Source organism: Lepidochelys kempii, chromosome 26, assembly GCF_965140265.1.
Source record: "Lepidochelys kempii isolate rLepKem1 chromosome 26, rLepKem1.hap2, whole genome shotgun sequence".
NCBI lineage: Eukaryota > Metazoa > Chordata > Testudines > Cheloniidae > Lepidochelys > Lepidochelys kempii.
This window is the reverse complement of record NC_133281.1, coordinates 13,398,490-13,414,852: the sequence shown is the minus strand read 5'-3', so window position 1 is coordinate 13,414,852 and position 16,363 is coordinate 13,398,490. Positions and strand designations below refer to the sequence as shown.

The following is a 16,363-nucleotide window of genomic DNA, read 5'->3' as shown; positions in this document are numbered from 1 at the left end:
GCTCGCGCACCCACAGGGTGAAGACCGGACGACCTGCCACAGACATGCCGCCGATGGAAGAAGAACAGAAGACCTATCGCAGGCGAGCCGCCGGTGGGGAACACCAGCCATGGACGTGCAGAGCTGCCACCAAAGGAAAAAAAACGGCGGAGTGCCATCCAGCAGCGCTCCTGCTGCCATGCACCCCCTAGGATCATCTCACACCCCAGTTTGGAGGCCACTGGACTAGATGAGCTCCTGAGGTCTCTTCCAACCTTAATAGTCTATGAACAGCATTTGAGCTGTGCTTTTCTCTAACTGCTTGTTGTCTGGGCCAAACAAACTGAAAGAAGCCAAAATATTGATGATCGAAAAGGTACCATTGCACAAGTCTGTCACTGCTTCTAAGAGTTTTAGTGTGTTGTATCGGGCCCTGGTTGGGTACAGGAAGAGAAGCTGAGCTGGTTGAAAGATGCTGTTTCATCAAAGCAGAATTTGTTTCAGTGACGTTTGAGATGGAGACAGAGACTTCTTCCCTAATAAAGTACATTAACTGCTTTACAGAGGGTGATTTCTAAAGTTAGCTCTGTTTGCCAGAAGCTGGGAAATTTCGACAGTGGGTGGATCACTTGATGCCCTGTTCTGTTCATTCCCTCTGAAGCACCTGGCATTGGCCACTGTTGGAAAACAGGACACTGGGCTAGATGGACCTAGAGTTTGATCCATTGTGGCCGTTTTCATATTCTTAGTGCAGATTTCACTGCAGTATTGTACTTCGGGGAATATTGCAAAACTAGCTTGTACATTCTCTGGGACAGGGATTGGCTTGTGAATAAATATTGATATCACGCTTAGAAGAACAGAGCCTTTATCTCTGATAAAAGAAAAGGACATCCGATGAAGTGAGCTGTAGCTCACGAAAGCTTATGCTCAAATAAATTGGTTAGACTCTAAGGTGCCACAAGTCCTCTTTCTTTTTGCGAATACAGACTAACACGGCTGCTCCTCTGAAACTGATCTCTGATGGGGCTCTTGGCCCTATTGTAATGCAAATCATATTAAGCTTATTAATTAATGTTTGTAAAGGCCTTTGAGTGCCTGAAATGAAAGTTACCCTCGCCGATCAGTATTGTTTATTAGTATGGACTGCACCTGTGAAATTGTTTGTAGGACGGGCACCTTCGAGTCTTCCTTTTAATGGGGCTCCTTGGAAATCTCCGCCTTCACAGCCCCACGACTGCAGCCTGTTCCCCGCGATCTGTAACGTGCAACCAAGGCCCAAATCCTTCAAGGCCTTCAGGCGCCTAACAGTGAAATCAGTGGAGGCTGCCACCTCTTAAGGATCTCCGCCCAGGAGAGGAGGTGAAAACACCCTTTACAATGGTGTCGCCCCTCGGTGGGGGAAACTGAGGCAGGTAAATTTGCAGCAGGTAAAGGGCCAAATTTCTTGCCCCATCCAGGCAACGCCCCCCCCCCAATATACAATCCCTTCCTGCAGACCAGGAGGGAACCCCCCCTTCTCCTGGTGATGGGGGGATGAAAAGAGACGAGGGGGGGGGGGACGCGAGGCCTGTTGAATATATTTCGCCCCCCCCATCACCCAGCTCCCGCCCAGACGCCCCCGTGACGGGACAGGCCCGAGCCGCCCCGCGGCAGGGGAAACGCGCCCCGGGCTCGGGGATCCGGGCCGGGCCGGGCCGGGCGGCGGCGGCCCTCGGGCGAGCTCTGCCGGCCGCGCACGTGGGGGAGGCGGCGGGGCCGGGGCCGGGGCCGGGGTGAGCGCGGGCCGGGGGGGACCCTGCCCGCGGGGAAACATGCACCGGACCCCCCCGGGTCCCGCCCCGTGCCCGGGCCCGCAACCCCCTTCCCCTCCCTGCCCCCCGGGTCCCGCCCCATGCCCGGGCCCCCCCCACCTCCTTCTCCCCCCCTGCCCCCCCGGGTCCCGCCCCTTCCCCTCCCTGCCCCCCGGGTCCCGCCCCGGGCCCCCCCACCCCCTTCCCCTCCCTGCCCCCCGGGTCCCGCCCCGTGCCCGGGCCCCCCTACCCCCTTCCCCTCCCTGCCCCCCCGGGTCCCGCCCCGTGCCCGGGCCCCCCTACCCCCTTCCCCTCCCTGCCCCCCCGGGTCCCGCACCGTGCCCGGCCCCGCAACCCCCTTCCCCTCCCTGCCCCCCGGGTCCCGCACCGTGCCCGGGCCCCCCTACCCCCTTCCCTTCCCTGCCCCCCCGGGTCCCGCCCCGTGCCCGGGCCCCCCTACCCCCTTCCCCTCCCTGCCCCCCCGGGTCCCGCACCGTGCCCGGCCCCGCAACCCCCTTCCCCTCCCTGCCCCCCGGGTCCCGCACCGTGCCCGGCCCCGCAACCCCCTTCCCCTCCCTGCCCCCCTGGGTCACGCCCCATGCCCGGCCCCCCCCACCCCTTCCCTGCCCCCCCGGGTCCCACCCCGTGCCCGGGCCCCCCCACCCCCTTCTCCCTCCCGCCTCCTGGGTCCCGCACCGTGCCCGCCCCCCCCCGCCCCTTCCCTGCTCCCCTGGGTCCCGCACTGTGCCTGGGCCCCCCCCTTCCCCTCCCTGCCCCCCTGGGTCCCGCACCATGCCCGGCCCCCCCCCCGCCCCCTTCCCTTCCCTTCCCTGCCCCCCTGGGTCCCGCACCGTGCCCGGCTCCTCCCCACCCCTCCCTGCCCCCCCGGGTCCCGCACAGTGCCTGGGCCCTGCCCCCTGCCCCGCCGGGCCATGTACTATGTATGGGACCCCTGGTCCCTTCTCTGCTCCACCTACAGTGTCTGGGACCTCCTCATCCCTTCCCTTCCCAGGCCCCATACTGTGCATGGGACCCCCTGCCCCCTCCCCAGCTCCACCGGGCCACATACAATGTATGGGATCCCCTCCCCAGCTCTGCCAGGTCACGTACAGTGTCTGGGACCCCCTTCCCAGTTCTGCTGGACCATAGACAGCGCATGGGACCCCTCCCCTGCTCTTCCAAGCCACATACAGTGTCTGGGACCCTTTGCCCCCTCCCCAACACCCCCTGCTCTTCACCAGGTTGTGTATTCGATAGGGCTCCATTTGTTCATGCAATGGTTCCAGCCTGCTGCTTAGGACTTAGGTGCTGTGTAAGTGGATAACGGTGTTGCTTGGGTCTGGGCTACACCTACAAATTGGATCGGCCTAGCTACATCGCTGAGGGCTGTGCAGAATTTTGAAGAATTATTCTGTTGACCTAGCTACCGCCTCTGGGAGAGGATGGAAAACCCGCTTCCATCGACGTGGGAAGCATCTTTGGTATAGCTGTGCTGTGTTAGTGTAGACGTACCCTTAGATGGTCAGCCTTGGGGGGGGGGCAGGGACCACCTTTTTGTTCTGGGTTTGTACAGCGCCTTGCACAGTGGGGTCATGGGCCATGTGATACTATTTCTTTCCGTACCGAAGTGTGAAGGAAAATAACGGGTGCCTGTAAAGCTGGTACCGGTGGCTGTTCCCAAATCCCCCAGCCTCTATCGTTCCTAAATCAGATCCTTGCAAATGAGGCAGACGGTGCGTTCCTCCCACAGGGCCTTAGCACAGGGTGTACGAATCCGGTGCGGCGGCTGAAAAGAGAGGCGGTTTTTCAGAGGTCGGAGGGCCGTGAAGATTCTCACTCTTAAACTCAGCCTTACGCTTTCTTAACTGATCTAATCACCCGCTCTGCTATCCTCTCCCCAGCTCTGCGCTTGAATAACTGAAAAATGGCCGAAAGCTTCCAAAATAAGGTGCCCGTTCATCCAAACACTTACACGCATGTGTTATTATTCGTTGTTGTTTATACTGTCCAGCACCCAGGAGCCTTGGTCGTGGCCCAGGACCCCACTGTGCTGGGGCTGTGCAAAGCCCGAGCAAAAGGGCAGTCCCCGCCATACACAGTGGACAATAGAAGTATTCGTAGCTCTCTACCTCGGTGGCCTCTGCAGGGCTATTCACGTGTTAAGTGTTTTGCAGGGCCATGGCCCAGGTCATTGTAAAAATAAGCAGGAGAAATTTCAGACCCCAAATCATTTTTTCCAGGGAGCAAGTTCTAAGCTATTGAAAATAGAGATTTGCCACAGAAAGTGGTTTCCCCTCCAACTTTAAAGGGACACAATCAGATTAAAGTCGTCGTTGTTTGTTTTTGTATTACAGTTATACAAAGCCCTATCTGAGAACTGGCCCCATTGTACTAGGATGCTGTACATGCATCAAGGAGGACGGTGTGGATTGCACTCTCAGCAAATTTGCGGATGATACTAAACTGGGAGGAGTGGTAGATACGCTGGAGGGGAGGGATAGGATACAGAAGGACCTAGACAAATTGGAGGATTGGGCCAAAAGAAATCTGATGAGGTTCAATAAGGATAAGTGCAGAGTCCTGCACTTAGGACGGAAGAACCCAATGCACAGCTACAGACTAGGGACCGAATGGCTAGGCAGCAGTTCTGCGGAAAAGGACCTAGGGGTGACAGTGGACGAGAAGCTGGATATGAGTCAGCAGTGTGCCCTTGTTGCCAAGAAGGCCAATGGCATTTTGGGATGTATAAGTAGGGGCATAGCGAGCAGATCGAGGGACGTGATCGTTCCCCTCTATTTGACATTGGTGAGGCCTCATCTGGAGTACTGTGTCCAGTTTTGGGCCCCACACTTCAAGAAGGATGTGGATAAATTGGAGAGAGTCCAGCGAAGGGCAACAAAAATGATTAGGGGTCTGGAACACATGAGTTATGAGGAGAGGCTGAGGGAGCTGGGATTGTTTAGCCTGCAGAAGAGAAGAATGAGGGGGGATTTGATAGCTGCTTTCAACTACCTGAAAGGGGGTTCCAAAGAGGATGGCTCTAGACTGTTCTCAATGGTAGCAGATGACAGAACGAGGAGTAATGGTCTCAAGTTGCAGTGGGGGAGGTTTAGATTGGATATTAGGAAAAACTTTTTCACTAAGAGGGTGGTGAAACACTGGAATGCGTTACCTAGGGAGGTGGTAGAATCTCCTTCCTTAAAAAGAAACGGAGTACTTGTGGCACCTTAGAGACTAACCAATTTATTTGAGCATGAGCTTTCGTGAGCTACAGCTCACTTCATCGGATGTGCACCTTAGAGACTAACCAATTTATTTGAGCATGAGCTTTCGTGAGCTACAGCTCACTTCATCGGATGCATCCGATGAAGTGAGCTGTAGCTCACGAAAGCTCATGCTCAAATAAATTGGTTAGTCTCTAAGGTGCCACAAGTCCTCCTTTTCTTTTTGCGAATACAGACTAACACGGCTGTTACTCTGAAACCTCTCCTTCCTTAGAGGTTTTTAAGGTCAGGCTTGACAAAGCCCCGGCTGGGATGATTTAACTGGGAATTGGTCCTGCTTCGAGCAGGGGGTTGGACTAGATGACCTTCTGGGGTCCCTTCCAACCCTGATATTCTATGATTCTATGATTCTATGCACGCATCAGAGACTTGAAGAAGTTAGATAAGGCAGACACAGGGTGGGAGGGGAAACTGAGGCCAGAGAGAAGTGACTTGCTCAATCCTTCTGCCTTCCAAAAATTATATAACCAATTTATATAATGTTATTAATAGTAACAAATTCTTACGAATAAACCACTTACAGTATTTAATCTACATTTCGTCTTTTAGGTTGTTACCCTTTTTTATTCTTTTGCATGTTAGTCAATTTGGACAATAGTTTCTCCTTTGTTTCTGGCTGATTTTTGCTTTATGGCTCTCGTGCTAGCACGATGCTGCAGTGTTTGGGGTGCAGACACTGCAGTGGGAATGCTTAAATCAAAACTCTTCTCAATGGATTTTTTAATTTTTATTGAAATATTTCACTCGGCAAGCATGTTTCCTGGGGACTTTCTCCCATTTCTTTTTTTTTATTTATCATTATTTACTTGTTTGTATCTATTAGGCTGTTGAGAGGTTTGTTTCTTCCCCCCTTTAATAAATGGTGCTTTTCTGGTTTATGGGCTAGCAAAATCATTTGCAAAAAAGGGAAAGTGTCTGAGGCAAAAACTCTTCCACATTTTAATGTCTAATTTTCAAACTCGGGTGCCTTAAAATGAGGTATCCAGATCCCTATTTAGACCCTAGTTCGGCAATTGACAACCTGCGGGCAGATTGCTTCATCTGCATGGCACTCTGCCGAAGACAGGGGTCTGTCCACGTGTAAATTACAGGATTGGGGCCTTGAATGCATAGATAAGAGCCTTAACCTACCATTGAAATTGAAGGGAGTCCAGTATCTCTGAAATCAGGCCACTTATTTTGCTACCTAAAACCCTGATCCTGCAAAGAATTATGCACGTGCTTCATTTTATGCCCTGTGAGTAGTCCCATTGAAGCCAGCTGCCATTGGGCTGTGTTGCTTAGTGGGAACTTGAAATACTTAGAATCTGTTTCTGGCTCTACCAGTGGCCTGCTGGGTGACTTTGGGGAAGTCACATCACCTCCCTGTGTCTCAGTTTCCCCATCTGTAGCTTGGGGATAATGGTACTGACCCCTTTTGTAAAGCACTTTGAGATCTGTGGATGAAAAGCGCTGCAGAAGAGCTGGGTATTATTATTATTTACAGGACTGGGGTGCAAAAATAGAGATGGAGAAGCCTAGCTTTAGGTACATGTGTTGGAAAATATTGGCCTGTTGTAGTTAGACGACTTAGTGCTTGTTTAATTATATCCTGTTGTCAGCCCTGCTGCTTTGACCCCAAAAAGGAATGTTTCACTTGTAATCAATCTTTATGTATTCTTAAGGCATGGCTTTATGCCCAGAAAGCAGTTTTTGCTTTCTGTAATCTTTATTAACCAGTTATTTGCCAAAGTAGCGCTATCCTGCTACAAGTGTACTTAGGACCCGTATCCGCGGGCGTCCAATCTACAAGATTCCTATCCCAAATCCAAATGGCCAGGTCATGACCCTGTGCCAGACTGGTTTGACTAATGCTTGGCTCCTCTCTGGTTCCCCAAACTATCTTGACTAAAAGCATAGCTAATTGTTTTGATTACATGCATGGTTCATTATTAAAAACGTTCAAGAGACCATATCACCAAACGTAGGCAAACGGATTGTCTCCAGATAAAACAGTACAATACAAAAAGCAGACATACCCTCCACCTGGGAAGCAATTCTTATCATGTAGCGTGTTCCCCTGACTCAGAAGGCGTGCTTCCGAAATGTGCATTTAAACTAGCTATATTTATAGTATGGTTTTGCAAGTTACATCACTAGAACCCAACCCACCAGTTTGTAACAGTTCCTTAACTGGTGGTTTATTCTGTATTTTTCTTATCTTCATTTTGAATGCTACATTCTGAACCAGTTGCCCATGTCGGTCGGTACCTGTCCTAAAATATAGAACAAATGTGTGTTTGACAGATTTCATATTTGCTAGCTCCAAAGCTGACTTCAGCTTTGCAAAACGCTCTGGGATACTTAGCATAAGTGAATAAGAGTAAGCAGAAGACCATTCAAATATGTGCTGGCATTTATCTGTAAAGTAATGTGCAATACATATTACAAATACATGCTGGCTAACAGATTAAAACAATTCCTACTGGTGTTAGATTGCCGTGGCACTATCTTGCCCCCAAGTCTAAATGTTGCGTTGAAAGTCTCAAGCATCCCTTTATAGAGCTGTTCCTGAGATGCTGTGTTACAAGCAGAGTTTTACTGGTATTTGGAGGAATGTCAGATATGCTCCAGCTGGGGCCACAAGGCGTGAGTTGGCTGCAGCTGTCACTGGGTGAAATGTTATGGCCGGGGTTAAGCAGGAGGTCAGATTAGATCAGAGGTGGGCAAACTATGGCCCGCAGGCCACATCCGGCCCGCGGGACCGTCCTGCCCAGCCCCTGAGCTCCCGGCCAGGGAGGCGAGGCTAGCCCCCAGCCCTTCCCCTGCTGTCCCCTCACCCCTGCAGCCTCAGCTCGCCTTGCGGGCAGCACGGCTGGCTGCGGCTGGGCAGCGTGGCTGCCAGTCCTGCCGCTACGAGCGGCGTGGTAAAGGTGTGGGGAGCGGGGCAGGGGTTGGATAAGGGGCAGGAACTCCTGGGGGGCAGTCGGGAATGGGGAACGGGGGGGTTGGATAGGCATGGGAGTACCGGGGGGGCCTGTCAGGGGGTGGGGGTGTGGATAGGGGTCGGGACAGGAAGTGCAGGGGGGGTTGGATAGGGGGTGGGGTCCTGGGGGGGTGCTTAGGGGCAGGGGGTCCTGGGAGGAGACGGTCAGGGGACAGGGAGCGGGGGGTTGGATGGGTCGGGGGTTCTGAGGGGGGCAGTCAGGGGGTGGGAAGTGGGAGGGGGCAGGGACCAGGCTGTTTGGGGCGACACAGCCTTCCCTACCTGGCCCTCCATACAGTTTCGCAACCCCGATGTGGCCCTCGGTCCAAAAAGTTTGCCCACCCTTGAAATCTGACTCTTAAGTCTCTGGTAGAGATGGGACTTAACTGCACGATTTGGGGCATTGTCTAGGCCCAGGGCCTTGGTACTAATTGGGAACATGGGTAAAACACAGGTGCCATTTAGCGTGGAGTAATAGATTCCCAGGCATAGTGGCTTTTGCTGTGAAGCTGGGATGTTAGGAAGGAGATGCCATACCCGTGCTTGGGAGAGGCTTGAGAAATGCCATGAAAGACACTAAACACTGAGAGTTTAAGCCCTAGAGCCTTACGGATTTTCAGAGCGACAGATTTTGAAGAAGAAGCAATGGGGAGGCGGTGGGGGGGGGCCTTAAAACTTTCCTTTATAGGCAAGATCATCTGGGTGACGATCCAGTTATAATCCTTTCCCCCAGACTAACCCCTTTCCACTGAACGGCCCCATTGGAGATGCTCAGCGGCTGGTCTGGGAAGATTGAGTAGTGGAATGACTGCCCTGCTCAGGAGCGGAGCTGCACTGTATGTCAGTTCGATCTCCTTGTGCGATGAGGGCTCATCTGGTGGGTTCAGCTTCAGTGGTGGTGGTTTTCATGCAAATGCTGGATGATGATCTCTGGACTCCTAGGAATCGATATGAAGGGATTGAATATTTTGAGATTTGCATTGCAGGCGTGCGACGAGCCACAGGAGAGGAAAGATGGTCCACTGGGTCGGGTGCTAGCCTGGGACTTGATCTGGGTTTGAGCCCCGCTGCCACCACAGACTTCCTGTGTAACTTGGGCAAGGCCGTAGCCTCTCTGGGCCTCACTTCCCCTTCTGTACAATGGGGATACTGGCCCTGCCCTGCCTCACAGGGGTGGGGGAGGATCATTATGTTAGAGCATGAGGCACTCAGATACTAGGTAATGGGAGCCATATACGTACCTGAGAGAGATGGGTACTGAGGGTGCTAAGCACGGTGCTAACACAGAGCAGAAATATCCTTTGGATTATAGGAGCGCTAGAGATCAGGGCCCCCTTGCGCTAGGTGCTGTATATTCACATAGCAAGAGACTGCCCCAGAGGCCTTAGAGTCTTAAGAGACAAAAGGCAGATGGGGAAACTGAGGCAGGGAGGGGGATGTGACTTGCCCAAAGTCACCTGCAGAGCTGGGAATAGAACCTGGGTCTCCTGACTCCCAGTCCAATGCTCTGTCCACTAGGTATCCACACCTCTCCAAATATATGGTTTAAAGTAACGGATGAGAGTTAACAGGAATCTCTCCAAGCCTGTCTAAGTTCTTCTATGGTGCCCACCCCGTCTCTGTAGTATCTGAGCATCTCACATACATAAATGGGGTTGCTCTCCTAATGCTACCTGTGCGCTAATAAAGTGTTCTCCCCGTTTGTGCAGAGGGGGAACTGAGGCACAGAGAGACCCAGGGCCAGATTTTCAGAGGCACTGAGCACCCGCAGCTCCCCTTAACTGCAGCTAGCTCAGCGTATCTGAGAATCAAGGTCTACGGTGATTTGCCCAAGATCACGCATGTGGTCAGAGGCAGAGCTGGGAGCTCCCCCCGACTCCCGATTCCCACAAATCTACAGCCTGATTCTGCAGTCTTGTGCTTTACAGATCTCTTGGCAGGGTCTGCGAATTTTTCACTTTGTTTTCATTTTAAATGTTTTGTTTCTGGGAGCAATTATGCAGCTTTGTCTTGCTTGTCAGCTCAATAAGGACAAAGAACATATGTTAGATTGTGGGCTGCTTGCATGGATCTTCCACAGTGTAGTGTGAGCATAGCGTCGCAATTGCGGTTTGCAGGGTGTTGGGACAGCTATCCTGTCTGTGTGTGTGTGTGTTGTGGGGGAAGAAGGGAATAACAGGAGGCATTGTCTGTATGATAGTAATAACATAACAAAGGGCTTTTGCTTAAACCAGTGTTTTCCAAAATGAGAGGCACAAAGGAGACTCTGGGGGTGTATGGACAGACCTCTCCGTTGTTCTCCAGGGTCTCAACTTTGTTTTCTTTTCTTTTTTTTTAAAGTAAGTCTCTAGTTTTTAGACTTGAGAGGGAAACCTTCAAGGTGTGAACTGAGTGTAACCGATACTGCAATGCCTGCCTGAATTTGCAGAGAGCCTGAAACAATTGCTCAGAAGTGCGAACCTCTTTTTGTTCCGGTGGGGGCTGACTCAGATGTCACTGGTGATGTGTGAGGAAGGACCGTATGAAGATTTATGCTGGTGGTTCCTCAGGAGGGACGTGAGAGTGTTGCAAATTGGATGTGATAGGTTTCATTTCCTTGTTTGGTGCGTGGGGAGGACTCAGTTTTCAGAAGTTTGGGAAATATTGGCTTAAACCCCAGGGTCTGAACCTGGGTGGCCCAACAAGTTAGAACAGGGGGTGACCACTATGGGTAGATGGGGGAGGGTAGTCCTGACATTTTTTTGTGACGGAGGGGAAAGGGGGTGTGTGTGAAACTTTTTTCTTTTGTAACAGAGCCACTGTGTGTTAAAGGATGAAACCCACAGATATTTTAAAAAATCGTTTTGAGTGAGTATACCGCTGCGCCAGATTCTGCCCTCTGAGAGCTGTGCCTTCGACTCCCAGGGGTTCCTCTCGATTTTCACCTTGGGTAACTGAAAGCAGAAGACCAAGGGTCCAAGGGGTGTAAAGCGCAAGTGAAATGGGACTTGTTTCCACGCAGGGGTTGAATCCAGGGCCCTAAGCTTGGAACGTTACAACTTACAAGGTGCGTGTGTGGGAGGGAGAGAACGTTTCAGAAAGTGATCAGCCTGTGTGAACGGGGGCTTAGAATGGAAACTCTTATGCCACGTTAACTCTGGGCACTGGTGCAGAGCATTCACACTGCGATACCACGTGCTTCCTATGGCTGGCTGGCAGTGAGCCCGTGTTACTGTTTGAGGAAGCAGGATTCTGTCTTTTTACTGAGGAGGCAGCTTGGAATTAGACACGCGGGAATCTGACCAGGGCACTGGGGTTAGTGCCCTGGGCTCCAGGACCCCAAATAACCATGGTATGTTTTAATGGTATCACAGTAGCCCATCGATGAGACCCACTAAGACAGGCCTCCAGGTGCTAGGTGCTGCCCGTTCATGTAGCGAGAGACAGTCCCCGCCCCCAAAGTGTTTGTGCTCCAAATAAACAAGGCCAGGGAAGGTTTATTCATCTCCTGCGTGTGGGGTGAAGTGCCTAGCCCAGGTCTCCTGCATGCCCGGTCAGTGCTCTTTGCCCTTCTGTCCAGCTCTGCTCCCTGACTGCTTTGCAAAACACCAGCAGGTGATGTCAGCAGCCGGAACAAATGGGACTTGGAGCCAAGCTGCCAATGAAATGATTAAGGGGCTGGCGGGATTGACTTAAGGGGGGGAAAGATGATCCCCTAATGGGGCCTGGCTTTGGAGGGGTGCAAACGCCAAGAAGGGGAGGGTGCTTTGGGGTATGTAACTCGTAGGAGGGATGGGATGGAACTAAACAAAGGGGAGTGTCAGTTAAGGTCTGTTAAACTGTGAAGTTGTGTCCCAAAGGGCGGGGTAACGTCTCTTAAGAGCTAGGAAAATATCCTAAAGGGGAAACCTGCTTTCCTTGTGTTTGATTCTGTATTTTAGGTATGGGGGCACTATTGTACATACCCTGGAGAGCGGACCATCTACACAGGCAAAACATAAGGAGAAACGGAGGCATGGACTGGGGAAGTGACTTGCCCAAGGCTGTACAGTGAATCAGTGGCAGAGCCAGGGATAGAGCCCAGGTCTCCCACCTCTCAGTCCATCCTCCTGCCTGCTGGGCTGCCCTCTCTTTGTCCTGCCCTTATGTTCCCAGGGGTCGGCTTTGGTTGGTGGAGCCGAGCACCAGCTGGGACGCAGTGCGGGGCAGGCTCCCTGCCTCTGTGCTCCGGGTGCCATCGGCTAGAGCCGCAGTTTCCTGGTAGAGATTGGCGTCTCCATGGGAGAGCGAGGAGGGCGTGGGAGGGAAAAGTCAATTGTAACGATATTGGAGTTGAATTACAAAGAGAATAAACTCTTCTCCTCAGGGCTTTGGGCGCATTGGCTGCTGGGTTTTTTTCCCTCTCTGTGCGGTAGATGAGCTGCAGAACAATTGATTTCTCAGCCGAGGAGTTAGCCTTTCCCCTCGAGAGGTCTCCAGTTGTGAAAGGGAGTTTTCCTCTTGCGGGGGGAGGAGGGGGAGTCTGCGGCGCAGCCTTGCCCATGTCTGGCTAAGACCATCGCCCAGGCAGCGAGCCGGAGAGTGCCGTGAATACAGAAGGTCGAGCCTCCGTGTGTGGAGGGCATGGGGAGTTAGTACGATTGCTTGTGCTTGAAGCCGTACCTGCAACAACCACGCAGGGCCATTGGAGGGGTCCGTTATACAATAAAGACCCCCGGTGCTGGCCAAGGCGAGGTTCGCCTCCCTCTGAGGCGTTAGTCATTGGCCACAGGATTTGGCCAGGCCATTTCACGGAAGCAGAATGTCTGTTCCAGGCGATCTCTTCCTGTCTGAGCAGCGGCTGGGTGGCTCTGTAGATTGCAGGCCCGCAGTGTCTGAGAGCAGGGCAGTGCTGTTTGTACAGATGGGAAACTGAGGCACAGATCTAAATGATTCACTCGAGGTCCCCCAGGGCCTCTGGCAGAGCTGGCATCCTGGAGTAGCGACCGAACCGCTGGGCAGCCCTTCCACTTGGTGGTGCTTCGGGTGGTGAGATTTCTCCACCGGCCTCCTTGTCTCTCAAACCAGCCGGTGCCCTCTCCTCTGTGTCTTTCCAGCTCCTCTCACCACGCTGCCCTCCGTGGACACTGCTGCTGGTCCCAAGAGCCCGCACCCAGCTTGTGCTTCGAGATCGGGGCGAGCCATGGCTCTGACCCAGCGGGACTCCGCCACCCGCATCCTGCTGGCTGAGAAGAAGTCGCCGCAGAGACACGTGTGTGCTCCCTTGGAGGGAGGGTACCCCAGAAGTGGCACTGCTCTCCCTGCCAGGGCAGGAGGGAGCTGTGACCTGGAGGATCGGACACTCAGTGTCACCCCCGCATATCCAGATGGGACCGGCACTTGGGATCTATTCAGATCAGTGGGAGTCAGAGCAGGAGCGATGCCAGGGGGTGCAAAGGCTTCAGGCCTGCGATGAGCGTCTGTGTTATTGCAAGAGGCGTCACGTGACAGCGAGTGCTGAAAGCCTTCGGTCTTACTAGCTGGATGGGTCTCCAATACAAGGCTCATTCTCTTGCAGACGAGGGCTGAGATTGTCTACGTTGCCCAAGAGGTTTAGGTTCCCACTAAAACGAATGGGAATTGAATATCCAAATCCACGCGGCTTGGTGCTGGCTGCTGTGAACCATGAGCTACGTATCCAGAAGTCTTTGTGGCTGGGTGCAGCCCCAGCATGGACAGGAAACATGCCCGCAGCACGCAGAACCCGACTGCAGCTCTGCGGTGGGGTTGCAATCTCTTGAGATTGCGGGTAGCCAGGTGGCTCCCCCATGATCACAGCTAGGCAGCAGTGAAGACCCAGCCAAAGTGATTTAGGAACCTGTCTCCTGGAAAGGCGTTGGGCTGCAAGCTTTTCTTTCCCATGCTGGGGTTTCGGGTGATGGGGTGGGCGGGGGGTTGGGATAAACAGGCTTTATTTCCTCTCTTCCTCAGATGAAGACCTGGCCCTTGGGCTTCGGGGTGAAGCTGGAGATTGTCACCCCTTTTCTGGGCAAGTACCGCCCGTTCGTGGGGCGCTGCTGTCAGATCTGCACCCCGAAGAGCTGGGTAAGGACAGGCGATCAGAAGAGGGAGGGGATCAGCCTGGCGGTGGTTGGTGGCTTCTGCTTTCAGAGGGACTTACCCCTAGAGTTGGTCCCTCTTGGGCAGGGCTAGAGCAGATTGGCAGGGACAGATGTCTGTGAATCTGGGTCTTCCCAGCTGCAACCTTTCACCAGCACCAAAGCAGATTCTGGCCTCTGGGCAGCACCTGTCGCTGCCGGCAGCTGCAGGGCAAAGAGAGAAGGAACTCGCCCTCCCCACGCTGGCAGGGATGGAGGGTTCCTGGGTTATTCTTGGCAGAGGAGTGAATTCCTAGGGGAGAAGGGGGAGCCCTGCTATTCAGGATGTGTTTCTACTAACGGCCATGCCTGTCTGCTTTCAGCAATCCTCCTTCCACAAGCACCTTCCTTCCCTGGGCTTTCACAATGTTCTCCAGGTGACGGAGGAAGACACCAGGTGAGTATTGGAGGGGGCTGGGGAAGGGGTGCGGGGTGGGAGAGGGTTGGAATGGGGCGATTTCCTGGGCACCATGCTGTGTCGATGTTCAGCAGAGGGAGGACATACTCTTCCCGCGTTATCTCCACGTGCCTCTGAGGCTGGAGATGTAATCAACCCTGGCAGCCTGGACTCTTGGGTTCTATCCCCAGCCCTGCACGGACTTGCCGTGGGATCCGGGGTGAGTCGCTTCTCCCTGCGAACAAAAGCAAGAATAATAATCATTTCTCTGCCTCACTGGAGTGATGGGAGGATTCATAAGTTAGCCTCGCTTGCTAATTCGTCTAATAACTAAATCGCTTTAAGGATTGTTTGTAAAGCCTTTTGAAAGCTGCAGGCCCATAAAGACTAAGTGTTATTAACAGCGGAGAGGAGAGTATTTGATTCGTTCCCATCCGCCCACCCACTCCAATGTAATGTAACAGCCGCAGCAAAAGGGGAATAGAGATTCAACCGAGTAGTTAGTTGTTACCAAAACATGTCGATTCCCACTCTGGTGTGGAAGGTTGTATTCAGAGATCAGAGTTTCCACTCTGATCCCTTCCCTGGGACCAGCGCAGGGAAATGCTTACAAAGCATTTTGGGTAGGGCTGCCCAAGCTGTTTCTAGCCCTGGCAGTTTGTGTGACGGTGGATGTTAAAAACTCGGTGGTTCTGGTTCCTTTCCCTGCTACTCTCACGTGCCCGCACTTCAGTAGCAATGTACATACGTCCGGATCCTTGGCTGATGTCAGTCACTGGCTTCCCACAGAGATTGCTGGAGCTCCCCCGATTTACACTGGCTGAGGTTTTGTCCCCTGATGTTTAACTCTCCAAATACTGATTTTGGAGCATGCAGGGCTGAGCCGCTGCAGCTCCTGTCAGTTTCTGTGGGCTCCATGGGTGTTCCGCGCTCTTGAAAATGGGGTCACCATGCTTCCTGCTGCTTGAAACCTCACGGCTCCAGCTTACGAAAGGGTCTAAATAATTCATCTTGCCTCGTAGCATGTCACGAGTTACGGACGCTAAAACTGGGGGCGGGGGCGATGGGAACGCAAGGTAGTAACCAGAGATGTGTGATGTTTAGCGTCTGACATCTCATCAGTGCCGTAGGCAGGTTAGAAACGGAACCTCTATGTCACTGGGATTCCAATATTTCTTGCGGAGTTCGGTCTTCATTCCTTGTCCTGGTGCTTGCAAAATGTTGGGGGTTAATGAAGTCCTTTAGTAGTCTCTTAGCATTCCCTGGTACTGATGGAGGACTGAATGCCTGATTGGAGACCTGATGACATCAGGGATCTTGCATCAGTCTTGGTTAATGTTAACAGGACACTGGTGCGGGTCGTGGTACAGCAAAGGCTGCATTGAACAGAATGCAAAGTTTGTGTCGGGAACGTTTGCCCTTCAGGAGCGCTGAAGTTAGAGCTGGGAAATGCCAATGCAGGAACATCCTGGATGTTCTCTTTTCCTAGAAGGAAGCTCTGAGACCCTGTGGTTGCATGGTCGAGAGAGAGCTCCCTCAATCGATATGGTTTTAGCATGGGAATGCCACTGCTGTACATTTTCTATAGCTCTTTTCCTCCTTAGATCTCGCAGCGCTTTACCAAGCGCCAGTAACCCCATTTTACAAATTGGGAAGTTGAGGCGCAGCAGCCACGGTGTCCATAAATGCCCAGTGACCTTGGGGCTGGCTCAATTATTGGAGCCCCCACCTTGAAGCTTGTGAAAGGGGCCTGGTTTTGAGAAGGCAGGTGCTTGGACCTTTGTGAAAATCAGACCCAGAAATGAGGACTCTGGAGTCACAAGTCGGTT

The 16,363-nt window shown here is 52.9% G+C and overlaps 1 protein-coding gene across 6 annotated transcripts in view; it reads left to right on the top strand.

The window, feature by feature from the left end:
* LOC140903513 (glycerol-3-phosphate acyltransferase 2, mitochondrial-like) overlaps window positions 1–16,363 on the top strand; it is a 175,081-nt gene that overhangs the window by 130,081 nt on the left and 28,637 nt on the right. For 5 of the 6 annotated variants that reach the window (XM_073324880.1, XM_073324882.1, XM_073324877.1 and 2 more), the window contains 3 exons: window positions 13,097–13,251; window positions 13,971–14,084; window positions 14,461–14,534. In XM_073324880.1, coding sequence (XP_073180981.1) covers window positions 13,097–13,251; window positions 13,971–14,084; window positions 14,461–14,534 — 343 coding nt within the window. The remainder of the gene's footprint in view (window positions 1–13,096; window positions 13,252–13,970; window positions 14,085–14,460; window positions 14,535–16,363) is intronic. The other variant, XM_073324881.1, reaches the window with a different exon arrangement.